This window comes from Larimichthys crocea, chromosome I (genome assembly GCF_000972845.2).
Source record: "Larimichthys crocea isolate SSNF chromosome I, L_crocea_2.0, whole genome shotgun sequence".
NCBI classification, from domain to species: domain Eukaryota; kingdom Metazoa; phylum Chordata; class Actinopteri; family Sciaenidae; genus Larimichthys; species Larimichthys crocea.
The window spans coordinates 20,877,026-20,898,716 of NC_040011.1; the positions used below are offsets into that span (position 1 = coordinate 20,877,026).

The following is a 21,691-nucleotide window of genomic DNA, read 5'->3' on the forward strand; positions in this document are numbered from 1 at the left end:
AGCGGCAAACTGCGTGAAGTGAAGCCAATGCAGAAGTGCCAAAAACTGTTCCTCAAACTGTTCCTCAAACTGTTCCTCAAACTGTTCCTCAAACTGTTCCTCAGGCTGGCTCCATAAGCCCCCATGTTAGGATGTCTAACTTCAAAGCAGAAATATACAAGTTTACAACCTGTCACGAGGGTGAATTTTTATAGAACTCATCTATGTGTGGACGCTTTGATTGACCGGTGGGTGCTGTCACAGGTGGCTTGTTTAAACAGCCAGACATCATTCAGCCTGCATCAAGGCTGACTGCCAAGATGACGACAAGCAAAGCCACCACACTGAGCTTCACATACTGCTCTTCAGAAATTTGTGGGTGATGGATATGATGTCCATATTTATTCTGTCTATGTTGTAAACACAAGATTTGTGTCTTCAGTCTGGGTGTCTTGCTACAATGTCAGAGAGGCGGAGGGCCTTTTACATGCTTGTTACATGTTTGTTTCATAATCGAGTGGTCTCTGACTGAAATGGCTCAAGGAGTGACTGTAAAAAGGGCTAAAATTTGCCTAATTATACTTCACCTGTACGGAGGACTAAAGTTATGATAGAGGACGCCATGAGTTTGCAGTCAATAAACTGCAGAAGATGAGGTATGATACTAGTTTTCCTCTGCGTAGTGACGGCCAGCCCTAGACAGAGATTAGGAAATGCCGCAAGTCATAAGCAGTCAGATCTCACTGATATGTGGCTAGGATCAGCAGACACATGCAGTATCAGTTTTGCCACCATGACAAGGTCCTGTTGAGTAAAGTTGTCCCTGTGTGGGAGACGACTAAAAAGCGTGGACAAAAAGAGCAGGGATTCCCCAAAATGTCATATCCTGGTGCTTTAAAAGCTGCAAACCTGTCGTCCATCCATTGACAAAGCATCAGGCATTTAACAGGCGACAAGTACAAGATTCAGAAAGCTAATACAGGTGTAGACATAAAGACAGCCTAGCTAATATATTAGAATTGATATATAGACTAGAAAAGTGATTTATACACTTAAAAAAAAAAACATTACTGGAATCTTCTTCGTAAACTAGGGAAAAAATCATTAGTCATGACTGGGTCATCTACGAGGATGCTGCCTCTTCTGCTGCTGTTTCTTTTCATCAAACCGACTACACCTACACCTGTTTGCAAAACTCACGAGTTCTCTGAGAATCTAAAGTCACTCGGAAAAGATTTGGAGGTAAGGTGGAATAATTCTAGCATTGTATGTCACATAGTTTACAACAGTGTTTTGAGGGCCATCTGATCCCATATAGCAGCACTTTGTTATCTTTTCATTTTTCAGCTCTTTATTTTTGCAGCTGTTGCAGTTGTAGCACAAATGTAATCACTGATATTAGTATATTGATATAGATGTAATAATTGCAGTGTTTGAGTATGTTCAGTGTGAAGCGTGGTCTAGCGGGTGTTTGTGGGTGTGCGTCTGAGGTCACTCGTGAATCCAGACTAAAGCAATCAAGAGTGTGTCAATGCTTGAAGAGCCCTTTGTAGCAGTTAGTTAGCAGCACTTTAGTTGGAGCCGCTGGAACTCCATCACTGCCTTTTGATTATCTGATGCCAAAGCTACTGGTGTGACTGTTTCAACTTTGTTTCTTGTTTGGATTGACAGAGCTGTCCTGACAACTGCACCTCAGTTCAAGACAAAGTAAGTAGATCTTCTTAATTTTTCTTCCCTTTGACATCTTCGGTTGCTCGAACTCTTTATCTCAGCACTCCACCTGCACTGTTTCTGTGCTTCGTCACTTTCTCACGAAGCTCTGTCTTGTTTCACTGTAATTTTTTCAAGCATGCCTAGAAGAAACCATGATAAATATATTAATGACTTTATAAGTTTATCTGTTAAACAAAAGAAAGTCTCATTTTTAGTTTTTACACACAGAATGTTTTGCAGAGTCAGATCAGAAGCTTCTTCTGCAATGTGCATAAACACACTCACACACACACACAGCTTCAGCATGAGAACTTTACCACTTCCTCTTTGCTTGGCTGTTATCTCATCTGAACCAATTTTAGTTATTCTTGCATAGCTGGTAGATTAGTTTTCTATTCACTTTCCTTACATTTCTGTGCAGAGCTTGCTCCCTTGCCTCTACCTTGATCCACGTCCAACTCCGATCTGGGGAAACATACGTCTCGTTTAAAATGAATTTAATTATTTTATTTGTAGTTTTTAAAAATGAAAGTTATATTAACTGTGAAAGGTATTGATTATAACAAAGAAGACATTGGACCTGGTTTGATCATATTTTTCATTGTCTCTATCTTTTTAGTGCAAGTGTTTAAACCTCACAATGACGGCGAAGACGGTAAGTGGTGTGTGTTTTTGTGTATGTGACAGAGAGATGATTATCATTGATAATTTCTGCTTTGATGGAAAATGATCCTGATACTTGGTGTGTATATATTCCGTCACATAGTGTGTTGAATATATTAACACCATGTATTAACTATGTGACACTTTCAGGGTCAGATGAGAAGACAGATTATTTTCAGCACTGAGCATCCGGTTTAGAGATCATTAACTTCACTTAGCACAAAGACTGAAAGCAGATAGAAACTGCTAGCCTAACTCTGTGAAAAATATACCTTCAGCAACTTTAAAGCAGTCCCATTTTTCCCATTTGAATTAGGCAATAGAACCAATTCTTGAAGTGTGTGCAGCATCTGAAAAGTACTGTGATTGCCCATTTTATGTCAACTAGACTAGACTATGGTTGTTTCAATGCTTGTATAGGAAAACACACAATCTTTTTTTAATATTATTGTCCAAATAACAAAATAGAATATATTTACACCATGTAATAAGTATCTGATACTTTCAGAGTCAGATGGGAAGAGAATGCTCATGGTGCTCAACACGCCAAAGAACAGTCCGACCTGAATGAAAACATGACCTTTTTTTTTCCATTTAGCAACGTGATGATGGAATAAAGCCACACTCTGACCAATTATATTTACCATCAACATCATGTGCTCTTAAAGTGTGGTTGTGTGCACTAACACTGCTATGTCTTTCCTCTGGACAGGCCTGTGACTTTCGGGAATATTTTGAGAATGGCCTGAAATCCCTGCTCTCCAGTTTTCCAAAGAAGCCTGAAATCGTCAGAATGCACAAAAACCTGCCACACTTGATTAATAACTGTAACGTAAGTGATCATGGTTGATGATTTGTGTTTTTAGTAGAAATATAATAAAGCAATTACAACTATACATCTATACTTTAACTGTATGCAGGTTTGACATTTTGGCAAACTACATATATATCAGAAACAGGTTCCTGTTTAATGAAGGTGGTGACAGTGAACTATACTATAAATGTCCATAAACAACAATGAGAGGCTAAAATGCTGTGTATTAATTTAAATACACACACACACACACACACACACACACACACACACACACACACACACACACACACACACACACACACAATACAATGATTTTCAGAAGTTCATCACAGCAAACAACCCATTTCACATTCAGTCATTTCATTCATTGTTAGGATAAACATTAATGTTCACGTGTTTCTTTCTTCAGAAAAACAACTTGTGTTCGAGGAATGTGAGTTACACGCCTGCCATTTCACCAAAAACATTCCACAAAGAACTGCAAAATGTGATACAGGAGATCTATACTACATCATCATGATGTCTCTACGCTTCAAATCATGTAGTTTCTTTTAGGTGTTTTAAAAGTCAGCATCGCATTCAGGAAACTGGTGTCTCAATTTAGTAGGCATTTTGAGATTAGATTGGACAATTCTGAAATGTTTGTCTGGATTTTCATAGTTCACAGTATGACATATGTAGTGAAGTAAAGTTAAACCACAATTTTTTTTAAAAAACTTGTAAGACAGGTTTGGAGGATTTCCTGAAAAGAATCAGACTTTGATTATCTAATGAAAAAAATGAATGGCTGAAATATCAGCAGGAATAGGTACTCAACGGAGAGATCAATTTCTGATTGTGAGTAATTTATCTAATGAACATGCATCATATTTGATCAATAATCACTGATAGATGCAGTGTAATATTGATAACCAAACACATCAATTAGTGACTGGTGAAACATTATCTCTCAATATGCTTTGTGACTGACATTTAGATGCATGACAGCAGAACCTAGATGATTTGAACCCATTTGTTGATATTAATGCATGTTTGCAAATGTATTGTTTTACACCTATTATTTATTTTATTTATTATTAATTTATAATTGTGTTAAAGATAAATGCTAACTGATTTAGTCTTTTTTTGTCTCCATATGGGTGTGGAGAAACATAGTTTGAAGTTGAACAATGTAAAATGAGAATTAGTGTATGAAGACTGAACATTGTCATCCCTTTGTCATCTTTAACTCAGTGCCACACAAATAAAATTATTTCTCTTATTAATTCAATATGTTGGCTTGTTTGTGTGCATAATTTACTCCTCACCCCATCTAGCATTTACGTTAAAGGAGGCTTGGTCAAGCTCAGCCAATTTCAGATTGCAAGAGTTTGCAAAGAATATTTGATGTTGAATCCTAAATGGAACCATTTCAAGAACCAGAGCTATTTTGTAGTGATATGCCGATCGTGAACGAGCCGGTTCAGAGAGCCGACTCTTTTATTCTACTATTTGGTGTTAAAGGCTTTACACTTTTTTCTAATATTTCCCTTTTGGAGCCACGATTGGAGCTTTTTTTTAAACCATTCTTCTGGCGCTCACAATCTTGAAATATCGCATTTTAGCTTGTAACTAGTCATGGATGCATGTGTGCCACACGCTACCTTCATACCTGCATACCTGCATGAAGGTGACTACATATCAGACTGTGTTGAAACAAAGTATTTCAATATATCCCAGTGTAGTATTTATAACAATATGTTTTTTAAATTTATTTCAAATTAAAAAATTGTTTGAGATTCCACCACTAGGAGGTCGTGTACCACCAGGTACATGCAGTTTATCACAGTTGGAGAACCAGTGGTCTATGACAGAAAGAAAACAGAAAATGGCATGCAGTTCTGTGAACGTCTCCATCAGCATACATTTTGATGCAGATCAGTCTCTATGGGCCGAAATATGTGCCACCAGAAACTTGAATCATTGCATTGAAAAACTGAATCTAAATTGTGAAAAAAAAAAAAAAATCGAATTCTTTTCTCTGTCTTTCCCTTTTTTATGTAAATATATATGTTTTGGTAGAAAGATTGCTAACTGAGTAGTGGAGAAGGGGTAGGTTTAAATAAGCATATGCTTCATCCTACTCCTTTTTGGACATGTTGCGTTCCCATTATTATTTTAGTTTTGACTATTGTTATTGCTGTTTTGGTTATTCTTATTGGATTTGTTTGTTTTCAGTTTACTTTATGTTACTTGCACATGTTTGAAATAAACTGAACTGAACTGCATTGTGAGAACTGAATGTTCAGTTCCAAACTAATAAATTCAATTTCAAATTACAATTCAGATTCAGTTTTTCAATGCAATGATTCAAATTGAACAATACAAATTCAAATTATGTGATTCAAATTCAGTTTCTGGTGGCATATATTTCAGCCCATACTGTAAGTCTCCCACTCTCACGTCTGATTAGAGGACGTTAAAGGGATAGTTTGGGTTTGTATGAGAAACGTATCCATACTCAGTGTGTTACCTACAGTAGATGGCAGTCAGAGCCCTCGCAGTTTGGAGACAGTTCTATATTTTCTTAATAGCAGGAAATTATTGGAATATGTTTTAAAATACATTCCTGGTTGACGAAGCCATTTCATACGCCCACAGTGACTGTAGACTCCATTCATGAACCCAGTTAATTATAAGTAACGGTGACTAAATCCACAGTCCTGGTACTAGTGAAAAATGACTAGTGTAGCTGAAGACAATGAGGCTTCAACAGACAAACCAAAAGTTTTTAAAGTTTGTCAAAATTATCATTTTTCTCTATAGCGACAGGTAAGGTGAAACAAGTCTTTGAGAACTTGCGGAGAGATGCATATTCTAAATCATTTATTTTGTACAACAAATAATTCTCAAATTGGCTCTTACAACCATAAATAATGAGAGAGAGAGTGCTGCATAGTACATACCCTTGATGTATGAATATGACAACTATGCCATCCACTAAATCTATTTTTGATGAGCAAACTGCACAAAAACTGCAAAATAATCTGTTATTTCCAAGAGCAAACTGCACAAAAACTGCAAAATAATCTGTTATTTCCAAGAAATGCTGTCCTATTTAAGTATTATTACATTATTGGCTGCAGTTATTACATTTTCAAAGGACGTCAAAAACCAGCCAATTATATAATAAGTTTAACACATTAAACTTCTAATACATTACATTATTGGTAAAATGTTTATCTTATTGGCTCAAAAAATGTATTACATTATTGGTTGCTACAAGGTTCTATTTGGATACTTCTATGTAGTACACTATGTACCTGTTGTAGTGCGCTAATTTTCAACGGATTAATGTTGATTAGTGCATTTGACTTCCAAAATATAAATATAAGGGGTCCCTCCTCTTCTGCTAAACAACCAGTGAGGGTGAGAAGTGAGAATGTTTTGACCATTAGAAATGCACTACTGAGGCACTCACAGTACGCTGCATTTTTTGAAAAAGCAAGTTTAAGTATTGAGGTCTGTGAATTGAGACAGTCACAGGTACAGACAGGAAACAGGGGACACAGAGGAAAAGGAAAAAAACCACTGAGGCATGTGTCGCCATGGCACTGACACTTTTGATCACTTGATTTGTCCAAGTCACCCTACTGAAGCCTCATATTACACTCTGCTAGACTTCCACGTGAATTTACCCTGAACTGTGCCTGATTTTGTCTCCATTCACTGACACTGAAATATATAGTACATAAGAGCATTTGTTTTAGGACATGAACACATGCGAACACCTTGTCATATTGTCTGCTGCCCTCTATAGGACACAGAGGGGAGAGAGAGAGAGAGAGACAGACAGACAGAGAGAGAGAGAGAGAGAGAGAGAGAGAGAGAGAGTCGCACACGTGAAAACATTGAGGAAGCAGGAACTAACACAATAACAGATCCAATAACGGACAGCATCAACATCAAACTATGCAACCGCCACCCAGAAAGGTAAAGTAGCTCATGTACTCATGCTGTTTCACATCAGGTGCTTTGAGAGGACACACTGCTGTGCAGAGATAAGTGAGCTAGGTGTATTCTTTTGATCCTTTGTAAGTGAAAGCATCTGTTTGAAAGTACTGAAAATGTATTTTGGCTCATTATGAGAATGGCTTTTCTTGTACATGTACTGACTGTTGAATGTATTTATACATACTGTAAACAAATGTTATGTGGAGATGGTTTATGTGTATATTGGTATTTGAGATCTATGACATCTGAGATGTATTAGAGATTACATCCTGCATTGCAATCAGAATGAGACTTTAAGATGAAGCAACCTCTCATCTCTCACGTTGATGATGCTCCTGTTTTATGGCTGAACATATTTGTCATTCAGCTGCAGAGAGTGAACAGTTCAGTCAGGTGGTTGTCAGTGGTTATATAATACTGATTGTTGGAACCAGATTTGAAGCACGTTTTGTCAGTTTTGATGGAGGCTACCTGCTGTGAGATTTTAAGCTGATAGGCACAGTAGCTACCTGCTACCTTCATGAAGTCACCATCATCATGATTTTTCTGCCCAACTACAAAACACATTTCTGGTGAGGTAAAGCTCACAGGAAAGTCGATTAAAATCTCATTAGTTGTGACAATATGAAGGTATAAATAAAGTATAGTTTGAGCAGCCAGTTCATAGCCAGTTCATAATGTTTGATAATATACTCAAACTGACGGTGAAAGAAGTACTCAAATCTATTACTTTAAAAGTAAAAGTAAAAGTATCAATACCACAGTATGGAAGTACTCAAGTAAAAGTATCAATACCACAGTATGGAAGTACTCAAGTAAAAGTCCTGCACTCAAAGCTGTGCCGAAGTAAAAATACAAAAGTATTAACATCCAAATCAAGCGGCAACCTCTGTGCCCAGGAAAATAAAGTCAGTGTGCAAGTGCCAAAAACTGCAGTTCCTCTAACGTCCACTTGAGGCTGGCTCCAGAAGTGAGTCAGTCTCCATAAGCCCCCAAACAAACATGTAAACATGTTTACAGCCTGGTACAAAAAACAGTTTTGGTCTCTATAGCTAATTTCCCCGTTCATTCAGTGGACAGTCCAAAAAAACACAAGATTTGACGTCTCTTTGCATGTGTGTGTACGTGTGTGTGTGTGTGTGTGTGTGTGCAGGTAAAGGAGAGCCAACAGGTGAAACTGGTGTTCTCAGAGCAGCTCGGCAAATTGCAGAGCAAACAACATCAGGACACCGAGCTGCTGGAGGAGATCAGGTACAGCACTCTCTGTGTGTGTGTGTGTGTGTGTGTGTGTGTGTGTGTGTGTGTGCCTCACTGTACTGTGGATACCTGCATGAAATCCAGAGACACAGAGCGGTCAACACAGAAACAGAGGGATCATGTTGAATCACAGATCTGTTGGTGTTGCTCATGTCATGGTTCCCTGTGTCCCTCAGGTCCTTCAGCAAACAACGAGCAGCGATAGAGAAGGAGTATGGTCAGGTGAGTGCACACATGCTATTCTGGTCCACTATCAGTCCTCTTACTGGAACTTTTTAGTTTTTACTGGAAATGCTCATAATGTATTGATTTGAGGTCCCATATCAGTACTTGAGTGCTGTGATGTTGTTTGTTGCCTCTTGTGACACAAGAGTGTACAGTGTGTGTGCGCGCGTGTGTGTTTCCTCCTTTTTGGGCAAACTCGAGAAAAAGGAGAGCTTTATGTATGTTTTTGCACCATGGTGGGGAATGTGTCACGTACGTGTGTGTCCACACTAATGCTGACAGATGCATTCCCAACTTCACATGAGAGGAGTAAAGAAAGGGCAAGGGTTTCCCAAATAACTCCACAGAATGAATAACTGCAATAATCACCCAACTAAGTGGTGGAAATGTCAGACACTTTATATCATCCAGGGATATCAGTCAGTTTAGATCATAGTTTCATCATCAGACACATTTTTATTTGAGGTACTTTCTACAGTCATGCTAGATATTCTGCGAGGCTGCACAGCTGTGCTTTGAGCTAAATGCTAATTTAACACAAAGCACAGCTGATAGAGGCTCATGGGAATGTCATAAACCACAATATTAAGTTCACTAAGTTTTTTAAGTTTGAACAGGTTTATTGCATGTTATGGATAGGATGCGTCGAGGTGTTGTGCTGTAGGGGGCGAGAAGGGAGGAGGGTCGAAGGTTCGAGGGATGGAGGGATGAGGGTCAAAGGATGAAGGGATGAAAGTTGAGGGATGAAGTGGTAGAGGATGGGAGGAGAAAACAGGGTTGTTGGTAGATGGAGGAGTTTGTAGGTTGACCGGTGACGGGAAGAGGGGAGGGAACATGGAGGGATTTGAGACTCTGGGTGGGGGAGCTGTCTCTCTGTGTTTCTATTTATTAGAGCCCTGTGGTTCTTGTGTTTGAAGAGTCTGAATCAAATGACAAACCAAATGTACTCCATTATGAGGCATTGCTAGTTGTTGGATGTAATCATGGGTACACGTCACCATCAGCTAAATGAACACCTTTTAGAAAAAGCTCCATGTTGTTCGTCACACCAAACTGTCAAAGCCTCAGTAAACTTCTTTACTCGACGTTGAGCTCCGGTTTTAAATTGTGCATTTTCAGGCTCTTCAGAGGTTAGCTGTCCAGTACCAGAAGAGAGACTGGCAAAGGGGAAATACAGATGCTATCACATCTGGGTAACTACACACACATATCACACACACAGCTTTCACATGTGATCTTTTGTGTTTCACTCAGGGTGATTTTTTTATTTTCAGATTTATCTATGTCATTAAGTTGCTTTGGTTGGTCCTAACTGTCCGTTACATCTGTGCACCTTGGAGAACATTGTCAAAGCTCTGTTATGACACATGACACCTTACTTAGGAAACAGAGAGTGTTTAATGAGATAACTCAAGACAAATAACCACTTGTAAGACTTTAATATTCATCCCTGTTGCAGACCAGAACTATGAAAGGATGGTCATAGCCAAATGTCCAGCTCTCATCTGATGACTTAGCCTTTGTGGGCGATGTTTCTGGATATCCAGGCTAAGACAGGCAGAAAAGTTTTATTGCTGTGTGTTTCAGGAGTGTTTTTGGAATGTGGCGGTCAGTAGTGGATGCTACAGCTCAGTCTGCTGCATCACGACTCGCTGCTACAGAGGAATACCGCAGACTGATTGGACAGTCCTCCAGAAGTCTTCGCAATGCAAAAGACATCCGAACTAAGAGAGTGAGAAAGCTGCACATAGTATACACACTGAAATATTTACCAAAGGACACTGATGGATGAATGTGTGTGTGTGTGTGTGTGTGTTAGGGTCTGGAGCGGCTCCAGAGGGTACAGGGGGAAGTGGTGGATGCTCTGCGGGAGCTGCACAGGATCAAGAAGAGTTACCATCAACTCAGTCACATCGCCAGTGTTGCCAGAGAGAAAGCTGGTGATGCACAGACCAGGTCAGATTTCAAGTCATGAAACAGTTCATATGTAGTTAAAAGATCTGAGATGTACAGTAAGGTCTGTGAAAGTTAGGCTGAGGGGGACTTTCAGAAGTGTTTTCAACACTTTTAAAGGGGTGAACACAGACAAAGAAGTAATGTTTGTCACTGTGTTAATCACAGACTGTTTAAAATGTGGACGTAGTGTCTGTGATATCACCCATGGGTTTCTGAAGAGCCATTAGGTTTACTTGTTGCTCAATCAAACCACCTGTAATGGCACCCACCTGTCAATCAAAGTAGCCACACTCCTGCATAACTTTAAGCCTTAATATAATGTGAACAGGTGAGTTGTATATAAATTCACCCTCAGTACAGTTGTCATGAACGGGAAACTTAGCTACAGAGACCAAAACTGTTTTTTGTACCAGGCTGTAAACATGTTTATTTCTGCTGTGAAGTTGGACATTTGAACATGGGGACTTATGGAGACTGACTCACTTCTGGAGCCAGCCTCAAGTGGACGATTGAGGAACTGCTGTTGGCACCTCTTCAAGAGTTCTGTATAAGCTAGATGTATAGATGTAAACTACAGGGAAATCTTTTGAATGAACTTAAAACGCAGTGCGGTTGCCATTTAAAACTAATGAGGACATGTGGGCAATAAAAAACACTGATGCTAATTTGTTCTGTGACATAAAGCTCCCTGCTAGACCAGAATACCATCTGAGCTCAGCCTCACATGCTATGAATAACCAATGTGGTTTGACACCTATTTTATGTTTTTGATTGAAGCTGTGCACTAAACACTAAGAACTTCCTGTATTGTTTTTAAAAATGTCTTTTAACGTCTTCTATGATATCATTTTGTTTGAACTTTGTCTTCCAGAGCCAGAAAAAGTGAACATGGGATTTTCCATTTTAAGTCAGGACTACATAAGATGGCTGCTAAGGTATGAATCTGAAATGGGTTTTTAAAACAATAGCTACTGATACAGATCAAAGCAATAAATTATTATTATTATATTATATTTTGTCCCATAAATCTGCTCTTCATGTGGACATATGAGCTGCTGGCACTCTATGCTGATAAAACAAGTTTTAACATCAGAATCTAATTCAGCTTTCTTGGCCTGGTATGTAGATCACATCCAGGGAATCCGACTCTTTCAGTGTTGCTATGTTGTTCTTTATAGTATATGTATAGTGGGTAGGATTTATATTTGCCACTAATGAGCAATACTTACATATACACACACCATTGTGTATTTCCGATAATGTGTAGGTACAGTGTATGCTTGAGTGTTACAGGGTTATTGACACTATGTGAGTGATGTAACTGTTAATCAGAGTGATGGCCTTGTAGAAAGAAACCGTTCTTTGTGGTTTTGTGAAAAATGTATTTCTCTGTTTGTTCTGCAACATGTTCCACTGCAGAGGTTTTCAGTATGTGGGTGTGTGAGGAGTGTGAGCAGCGTGAGGTGTGGGAGGTGGGGCTCTCCATGGAGGCTCCAAACGGTTTCAGGCTCAGTGAATGGAAGTTAAAAAAAAATTATTAGATTAGTTGTTAAAATAAAATTGCATAGCTGAAATGTGATTTGGGGACAGTAGTCTGATTTGGGGGGATTTCACAGTTTTTCCTACTTTCTCAGAGTCAGAAACTAAACAAACAGCAATATTTGACTATTTGAGTGTCTATGAGGTCAAATAACTCACCATCTCCTGTGCACCCAGGAATTAAACAAAACCTTCAAGACTGCCATTAGTGTCAGAGTTCACCAAATTTGAATTCTGTGGTGTTTTCAGGACTTTTAGACCAACAATAAGCTAAAAGACAGTGATGTGTGTTATACTGAAAAACATGTGTTTCTTTGTGTGTGTGTGTCCAGCTCAGTGCCAGGTTGAGAGAGTGTGACGACCGTTTGACTGAAGTCAGAAACGAGTATCTGCTGGCGTTAGCAGCAGTCAACGCTCACCACCAACACTACTATTCTAATGACTTACCACGTATTATGGAGGTAAAACACACACGCACACACACACAAACACACACACACACACACACAGGGAGAAAAGGAAGTTATCAAACATGGCGTTGTGTGTGTGATAAAAAGCTGACCACATTTCCTGACGTATTGCAGGCTCGTGGTGTGCTGAGTTTGCTCTGCAGAGTGCACAAACACACTTTCAAGTTCTGTTTTCATCTGTTGATAATTTAGTTGTCAATATCTAACAGTGAACTGCTCAGAGGGAAGTGACTGATCTTGACTTTACATCCAAAAGGAAATAAATTACACGTTCACATATATTTTTTTTAATCTTTCATAACCACGATAGTTGCATAATATTGTGGTTTACTTTTTTTTTTAGAGAAATCTTCTGCATTGTACAACAACACTATAAATTACAGTACCATATACCCAGGAGCTCAATTACAAAGTATAATTGAAACAGAATTTGTCAAAACACTTTAAATATGTATCACTCATATATATGAGTGATACAGTCAGGCGCAATTTAAACTTATGAAAATTGACTCTTGTGCTGGATTTCCCTCATCAGCAAATGGACGGTGATGTTTATGAAGATCTGAGGAGCCATTTTACCCTGTTGTGCGGGACAGAGATGGATACCTGTCTGACCATACACAAACAGTACAGCAGGATATGGGAGAGTGTTGCTAAGGTATGTGAGTGTGTGTGTGTGTCATATTTTCAACATATTGATTTATTTAGAGATATGAGTGTGTTCAAACAGAAAGTTTAACTATGTGTCTGTGTTTTGATGGTCTGGCCTTGAGGGGATCTTATGTCACATTCACAGAATTATCATAACTATCATAACTACCAGTTTCATTGATCAAACCACTGACGGCCATACTGGATGTTCTCTTACAGGCCTTCAAAAGTCAATGTGTGTCCAAACTTTTGTCAACTGTCTCAATTTTATACATGCAAAGTATCCCACAGTGGCTCCTCAGAAATGAGACATTTCTCACCTTGTTTCTAGAAGGGGTGGGGGTGGAGGGTTAAAGGCAAGATGACAGAAAAGGACGAATAAGAGAAGAGCACCGTGTCTGAGAGAAACGTTAGCCGAGACAGACGTGTTTTTGTTTGCTGGCACGAGTAGATTTTAGAAGGAACAGACATCTACAGAGGGAAATTCAACACATGGACAAAATGTCTGAACTAATGTAGCAACTAAGTGAAATCTGAGGGGGAGGCGGGTGGGGGACACATCATGAGTTGTTCCCTACAAAATGTGAGTGGGTAGAAAGATTTGACCACGCAGCTCTCCATTTTTTACCAACTTAAAAAAAACTGCTTGACTTCAGATCCATTTCAATTTTTTTTTCCTGTGAGAATAGTGAAGGAGGAATAGTGTTACTTGTTGCCTGGTTAACGGTGATGTATTGCTGCGTTGTCAGGTGACCAGAGAGAGAAACGTTCTGCAGTTTCTTCAAGAATCGGTCTCCTTCAGCAAAACAACCGAATTCACCTTTCAGCCAGCTCCACGTGACAAGGTGTGTTTGTACATCTGTGTGTGTGTGTGTGTGTGTGTGTGTGTGTGTGTGTGTGTGTGTGAACTCTGGGAAGCAAATTTTTGATAGCGGTAGTTCATCAGAAGAAACATACAATGAAATTTATTTAATTTTTGTAAAAATGTAAAATTAATTTTTTTTTGAAGTCATCAAAAAAAGTCTCAAGACTTCATCATCAAGTTAAGGTCTGTAATATAACCTAGCTTCAGAAATGAGTTGAAAGCAATTTCCATGCATCAGCTGAAAGCTCAGGACTGAAGAGCAGAGGGATGTCTGTCTCTGTTTCCTGCAGGTGTCCGCTCTACGGGAAGTGTGTGCTGCAGAAGCAGAGGGATGTCTGGTTAAGGAGGCAAAGAAATGGGCTACAAAAGCTGCTAAAGACTACAAGATTATTACCCACGGAGAGAGGGTGACACTTTGATTTTTAAAGTTTGAAGACCAAGATACTCATGAACAGTCATTTTTGCTTGTGACATCTATGTCAAAGTATTTTTGTGAATGGATCAGATCAAACTGGATTGGGATGTTTTTTTCTGAAACAAATAATAAAAGAAGCATATGTGTCAATTCTACTTTAATAAGGAACGTAATGTATATCTCTGCCATGTTTCTCCATCAGGCCCTACAGACGTTAGAGAGTCGGTTGAAGCTGTTGTCGGGGGAGACGGGGCTCAGTGTGGAGCAGAAAATAGCGGAGGTGCAGGACAGCGTCAGGAAAGCCAAGGTACTGTTTTTGATTGGTTTGTTCCACTCAGGAAACAGAAAAATTAGAGTTTTCACAGTGTTTTTTTCCTCTGCACCTCGATCATCTCTCAAAACTGTCAGATCATTTGAGCAGCTGATGACATTTCATCACTCAAGACATTCCATGCTTTTATTTCAATGCATGCAGAGAAGATTTGCACAGGTAAAATCAGAAAAACGTCGCATGTTTATTTGTATATGGGAGGTGGAAAACATGCAAGAAGGAAATGAAAATATATAGAAATAGCTGCTGCAGCAGAAGAAAGTGTGACTGTTTCGACTGACAGGTGGAGAGATGGTAAGCGATAAGACAGTTTAGGTTTGTCTTTCAGTTATGACAAAGAATATGTGGAAAAAATTAAATGAAAAAAAAAATAGATGTGAAGAAGGAAACTTCAGATGAGGACTAAAAACTACAGACATGAGTCAAGTTTTCGGGCCCTGATCCTGATTCAGGTTTGTAGTAGTAATACTGAATAACAGCTGTACTGCTTCTAATCTGACTAACCTTATTTTTGATTAACTGTTATTAGCTAAAAATAATGTGACAGTGTTCTGTTTTAGTAGTCTTACATAAGCTTTAATTATTGATCTGATTTGAACGAAACATGAAGAAAAACTAGCTTTGTGAGTACAGACAGTGGCTCATAGAGACACAGTACACGTGACATCCATTGCACGTCTGTCCGTCCTGGGAGAGGGATCCCTCCTCTGTGGCTCTTCCTGAGGTTTCTTCCACATTTTTTCCCTGTTAAAGGTTTTTTGTGGGCAAGTTTTTCCTCACTGGAACCGAGGGTCTAAGGACAGAGGGTGTCACTCCCTGTACAGATTGTAAAGCCCTCTGAGGCAAATGTACTTTGTGACTTTGGGCTGTACAAATAAAATCTGATTTGATTTGATTTGATTTGATGTGGTGGGAAGAAAGATATCAGTTTTAGAAGTGTCTGCTCTTTAACCGATATTCCAGTTTCAGCCACATAAACAGATATATTACAGATATGAAATGTGTCTCTGTGTATCACTGACAGTATAAAGAATGGACGGTTTCTGAAGAGCCGTTTTGAAGCTCAACCTTAATGGTGGATTTTGGTATTGCTAGTTTTCTGGCTCCCAGTTAATTGCCTGGTTGCTCAAACAAGCCATCTGTAAAGAGACCCACCTGTCAATCAAAGCATCCATGCTGTTAATTCTGCATAACTTTAAGCCTTAATATCATTTGAAGCCTTAATATCATTGTGAGTTGTATAAAAATTCAACATTAACTTCAATCGTACCCAAGAATATTGGCGCTTGGTCTTAAACAGTCTTTGTACGTGTGACAGTAGTTTAGAGGTTGGCTTAGTCAAAGTCTCAGACAGAGGTTTCCCCAGCAGTTATCAGAAGGACACTCACTCAGCCTCAGACCTCGTGTTAAACACAAACTGACACCATTTTCTTTAATTGTAACTTCCACTTATACCAGCAGCATAGATCATAGCAGTGAATGTCAACTGGCGGCCAGAGATTTCCATCTGTCCCCAGAATATTACTGGATTCAGGAATAGCCTCGTGAAGAGGACAAAGCATGTTTCATACTTAATGTGTCATACTCTTGGGGACAAGCCACCCAAAAGGGACGCAAGCTTTCAGCTTCACGGAGAGCAGGCTTCATGTCACCAGTGGCCTGGATGTCAATCAGTTCACTAAACAGCCGCCTTGTTCAACGGCATCACCTTCCCCACATTAGCAGTTGACAGCCTCATGAATATAAAGCCTAAAATATTGTGGTATATTTTCTTTCATTGTTCTGATGGCAAAGTTGAATGAAGTGTATCTGAATGAGCTTTTGACTTCTCTCTCTGAATAGAATATCATGTGTTATGAGTTATGAGTTAAGGCAAAGTCAGCTATAAAATACAACAATAGGTGTTGGTTACATAATGTGACATTCTTGATATATGAAATAATAATACGAGCATCTGGCCCTGAGTATGATGCATGAAGCAGAGATGATGGACTCGGACAGTGTTTGTTGGTAATCTGAAATACTGAAACAGTGAGTAACACTGAAAAGAAGACCCAGCTGTCTGATGTTCTTCCTGTCTCAGCTCAGCAGGGTGAAGGCCGAGGCCCGTCTGGCTCTGTTGTCGGACAGCGTCTCGGGAATTGAACTGTGGCTGCACAACGCCATGAACCAGGCAGAGGAGGAGCTGGAGAGAGAGAGACGCCTCAGTGAACAGAGGAAGTCTACTGAAGACTTTTCAGTATGCAAACACACACACACACACACACACACACAAAACCAACCTTCCTGAATTTATAGGCAGCTCTGATGGCTCAGTGGTCTAAGGTCCTGGAACTTTTGGTCACATCCTATTACACCAGTGTGACATGGTTGCCTTATCTCCATTTTAAATTAGTATGCAGAAACATGAGCACTGTACATTACTAGGCCACCAGTCTCCCACTAGAGCTCCCCTAATTGTGCAATGGAGCTGAGATGGAAATTGTTCCCCTGCGTGTTGACTTTTCCTTGGCCAGTAAGAGGCATAAAAGCATATTCTGAAGGTCAGATAATGTTAACCAAGTTAGATTTATGATAAAAGCAGCACTTAAAGGATAAGGCCTGCAGTATCCACTCTGTGGCTTTTAACCCCAACACCACTGCTTTTTCCTGAAGACATACATCTTTAAAAGCAACACAAATATAGTCAAATATGCTCTTTAGATATAATCCAGTAGAACATGGAAGATATCTTTCCTAATCATGCTGTACTGATGTATTCATTGTATGTTTCTTTTAGGAGGATGAGTTTGAGTTGACTGACTTTGAAGACTACGATGATGAGAATGGAGACATCTTTGCAGATCCAGTGTCAGCATCCGGAGTGTGTGTTTACCCTGCAGCCTGCAGGGTCATCTACAGCTACCAGGTAAGGGTCTTCAAAAGTCTTACAGCAACAGATCTTTACTCAATCTTTCACAATCTGTGTTGTGTTGACACCACTCTTGCTGCAGTCATGACATAGTGAAGTGAAGACATAGGCCAGAAAATGTTGAGAAACTCTGTGTTACACAACCAAGAGGGAAGAAGGAAGATGTTAAAATCATGTCTGCGAGTTTGATCTATATGTAGAAAGATAACTCAGGTGTTTCTGATCTTGTTAAAAGCATGTAGAATATCGTGTTTATCCCACACGTCGTTCACCTCATCTGAAATCAGTGGGACCGGTTCAGGTTCAGAAAAGATACAGAATGTTGTATTTTTCAGGAAATCTGGAATCAGTTTTGCAAACGTGTTCTGTCCCATGTACTGTGTATACACATGGAGCGCTGCACTACAGAATGACAGAGAAAGAGAGTTTCTCTAAATGACATATTACTTCCTGTAGGCGAGCCAATCGGATGAGCTGTCAATCATGGAAGGGGAGGAGCTTCAAGTGATTGAGGATGGAGACATGGAAGACTGGCTGAAGGTAACAGCTGTGTTGACATACAGTATCAGGACAACATCAGCCTTTGAAGGGACAGTTCACTAATAATAAAATAATATTCATCCATCTAGAGTGATTTGGTGTGTGTTGAGTTTTAGAGACTTCAGCTCTAGAGGTGTCTGCAGGTTTTTGCACTTATACATAGGCTTCACTTCACAGACACGGCGGTTGCCACTTGGTTAGAATATAGGCTATATCTATTTTTGATCTTGGTGTGAACTGTGCCAAGAAAAGTTAACATTTTTTTCATAAACCCTGAGTAACTGAGTAACTGAGTGTGTTTTTAGCATCTGCCTGTGAACACCTTCATGTCTCCGCGCAGGTGTGTAACTCATGCGGTCAGGTGGGGTACGTTCCTGAGCGTTACGTGCAGTTCCTGTGTCTACCAGTAGAGGACACCACTCAGCTGGACAGTTCTTTTAGCTCCACCTCTTCCATTGGGAATAAAGAGAGGGCAACAAGCAGAGGTCACTGTGTGTGTTATGTATAGTATCACCGAATATGTCAGTATTTACATAGTGTATGTGATATGAGGTGATGACGTCATGATAATAATGCAGTCTGACTTCAATCCTGTGTCAGGTGTAGCCAGAGCTCTGTACTCCTACCAGGCCCAGAGTGCAGAGGAGCTTTCCTTCCAGGAGGGGGCGCTAATCCACCTGATACGCTGCCGACATGGAGAGGTGTGTGTTCTGTGTACCAATCAGGGGCTGAAGCCCTCAGAGACATGCGGTCTTCTGTTGCCTGAATATAGAGGGCACAAGAAATGCAGACTTTGCAGATGTCATCCCATAACCCAGTGTGCTCTGATGAATCATGGCTGACATAAAGTGACATCAAGCTACCTGTCAGGTTTTGGTATCAGAAACTTTCTGCTTCAAGAAATATTGGCCAATCAGATTTGAGCTGCTGGTAAACAGTCTACGTGGAGAGGAAAAGAAGTGGCTGAAATCTTGGAACCCATTGACTATCATCTGACAAACATTTTTAAAAACGTTTTATTAACTTTTATATCTTGTGAAACAATCCAGTTGTAGACATGGTCTCGCAACTCTCAACTTCTTGTATCTAAAGTTGCTTATAGGACTGTAAACAATCAAGAAGAGGAAGTTTTATCTGTTATCCTGATATTTTCTGTCTACACCAGAAGCCCAGAAACATTAACATACAACAGGGTAAACAGCTGATGGGTTCAGAGATTGTTTTCTCTGCTGTCTGAACAAGGCTCACCCATGAATGCCCATTGACTCCTCAGAGAAACAGGAGTTTATGGGCGAAAGAGAACAGTAGTTTAACTCATTAGCCTTATCCAGAGCTTTTAAATACACTTCGCCATCTTAACTAGCAGATACTGAGTTTAGAGTTTTCTATTCCGCTGTCATCACATGACAAAAGTATGACTGAAATTTTGGTTACTGATGAAGACCATGAAATGTGGACCTTTAGCAAGTAAATGGACATTGAGGTAGGTCATTTTTTGTAAGGAACTGATAGTGTCATGAGCCAGTGTTGGAGCTGTTAGTTATTAGTCATGTGATGTCTCTTACTTTAGTATCAATGTGACTGTTTGGTTTTGCAGGTGGATGATGGTTTTTGGGAGGGAGAGCTGAACGGACATATCGGTGTCTTCCCATCTTTGGTGGTGGAGATCCTCCATGATGAAGGGGAAGAGGAAGAGGAGGATGAAGAGGAGGTAAGACTGTTTTCACTGTATGCTTTGACTCATACATCTTATTGCCTGTTTTCTGGTTGACTTTTGAGCTCCTCTTATATATATGTTTTTTCTCCAGCCTCTCCCTACCCCAACCATGCCTTGTTTCTCTCCCCCTATCACAAGCCCTTCAAACCCCGGCTGTAGTTCAGCACTCAGTGCTACTCCTCCCAGCGGTGTGGAAGACAAACAGCAGGGCTTTCCTCAAAGGGTTGGGGATGTCACAATAGGTGAGTGCTGTCAAACTTTAATCCAGAGTTTTTGTCATTTTATCAGCTTCCATTCTAATGTCATGAAACGTGTTACTTAATGTGTACATCTGTGTGTACGTCGTCCCATCAGAAACTGGCAGCAGCAGCCACAATTCTCCAGATCTCTCCAGCAGTCCAAGACCAAGACCAGTATGTGCCTTTTTTTATTTTTGGGCATAACAGCTTTGATCAAAAACGATGATGGTGAATGGTGAATGCTAATTAGAATTGTAGAAATGATCCTTGAACCAACACATCAGTGATAACCAGCCTTTCTCTCTCTCCTCTGGACTCTAGTGTCGGGCGCCTCCTCCTCCTCCAACACAGAAACCCTCACCTCAACCTTGAGACAAAGTCTGAAGTCACTGTCAAGGTTCAAATAACTTGTATTTGTTTGTTAGACACTTGATGTGAACTTACAGCAGAATCATCCATGCGTCCTTCAAGTATCACTTCTTCAGAACAGTGGTAGCTCTATGTTAGCAGAAACCAACTCATCAGTGCATCAACATTTAATGTAACAGTGATAAACATTTAGGTAGAATTCTAATTCAATTCCAAATCCTCTTGTAATTAGGAAAAAATCATGAATATTTACAATCATGGCACATGAGAAAAGTCAAGTGTTGTTATTTTCTTTATATTAATTTGACTTTCAGTTGCAGAAACACTTCTTGAGGGAATATTATAAGAATAAGAATCAACCAGTTTACACTAATTATCTGATTTGTCACTGACTCTTCCACAAAGAATAATGTATTACATTTGCATAATGACTTGATATTACATTATGAGAATGTATTTTATAATGTAAATGTAATATGTAATATGTCCAGGAATTAGGTTTTTGTTTATATTCCATCTCTACAGTATAGTATTATTCAGTAGTATTACTTTGCATTTAAGTAAAAGTAAACTGTTTAATCTTATGCAAATATATATATATATATTAATAATTAAATTAATGAATTATAAATGTCCCTGTTTTGTATAACTGTTTTTGTACTGTAATTGTCATTTGATTAAATTCATCTTAATATTTAGAGAACCTTCACTCTCTGCTAAACAGCCTCATCCTGCATGAGAAAAGTTAAAACAACCAAAGAGCTCCAAAAACAATAAGAAGAAAACCTCTGTCCAACTGAAGAATGTTACATATGTGGGTTTGTTATTAATTATCAATACATATTGTATAAAAGATTCCCACAAAAAATATCAGGATGAAATAATCAAAGAAATACTTGTTTGACACAAAGTTCTTGCAGTGTTCATTATTCTTGTTAATTGCACAGTTCATCAGTTCTGTTACTGCTATAAATTATATATAATACGAAATATCCATAAAATATGTCACTTAGCTTCAGTGATAGAAAAGGTTTCCTGAGT

General features: G+C 39.3%; 1 protein-coding gene and 1 long non-coding RNA gene across 7 annotated transcripts; both read left to right on the forward strand.

Annotated features, from left to right (window-relative positions):
- The first annotated feature begins 1,514 nt into the window (after window positions 1-1,514).
- On the forward strand, window positions 1,515-4,380 carry LOC109141282 (uncharacterized). Its single transcript, XR_002042707.2, has 4 exons — window positions 1,515-1,686; window positions 2,312-2,347; window positions 3,068-3,187; window positions 3,582-4,380. It is a non-coding gene; the product is annotated as an uncharacterized LOC109141282 (long non-coding RNA).
- Window positions 4,381-7,052: 2,672 nt separating this feature from the next.
- On the forward strand, window positions 7,053-21,651 carry LOC104934878 (F-BAR and double SH3 domains protein 1). Of its 6 annotated transcripts, none has more exons than XM_019271034.2 (22): window positions 7,053-7,144; window positions 8,319-8,416; window positions 8,599-8,644; window positions 9,767-9,840; window positions 10,235-10,379; window positions 10,467-10,603; window positions 11,475-11,538; window positions 12,475-12,603; window positions 13,148-13,270; window positions 14,013-14,108; window positions 14,273-14,311; window positions 14,419-14,535; window positions 14,746-14,850; window positions 16,958-17,113; window positions 17,654-17,782; window positions 18,242-18,325; window positions 18,666-18,816; window positions 18,926-19,026; window positions 19,923-20,036; window positions 20,134-20,284; window positions 20,397-20,455; window positions 20,603-21,651. In XM_019271034.2, the coding sequence occupies exons 1-22, from the start codon at window positions 7,124-7,126 to the stop codon at window positions 20,651-20,653; spliced, it is 2,190 nt and encodes a 729-aa protein (XP_019126579.1). In that variant the 5' UTR covers window positions 7,053-7,123; the 3' UTR covers window positions 20,654-21,651. The 6 variants fall into 6 exon arrangements, 5 of the variants coding, with proteins under 5 accessions (XP_019126579.1, XP_019126582.1, XP_019126583.1 ...); XM_019271037.2 differs by having other exon boundaries at window positions 18,932-19,026; XM_019271038.2 differs by having other exon boundaries at window positions 18,666-18,810; window positions 18,932-19,026.
- Window positions 21,652-21,691: the final 40 nt, after the last annotated feature.

Excerpts from the sequence above, each read along its gene's own strand:
- LOC104934878 (XM_019271034.2), top strand. The coding sequence starts at position 7,124 with ATGCAACCGCCACCCAGAAAG. Across the intron at positions 18,817-18,925 it reads GGCAACAAGCAGAGGTCACT|GTGTAGCCAGAGCTCTGTAC; the intron begins GTGTGTGTTATG and ends ATCCTGTGTCAG. Across the intron at positions 20,037-20,133 it reads AAGAGGAGGATGAAGAGGAG|CCTCTCCCTACCCCAACCAT; the intron begins GTAAGACTGTTT and ends TTTTTTCTCCAG.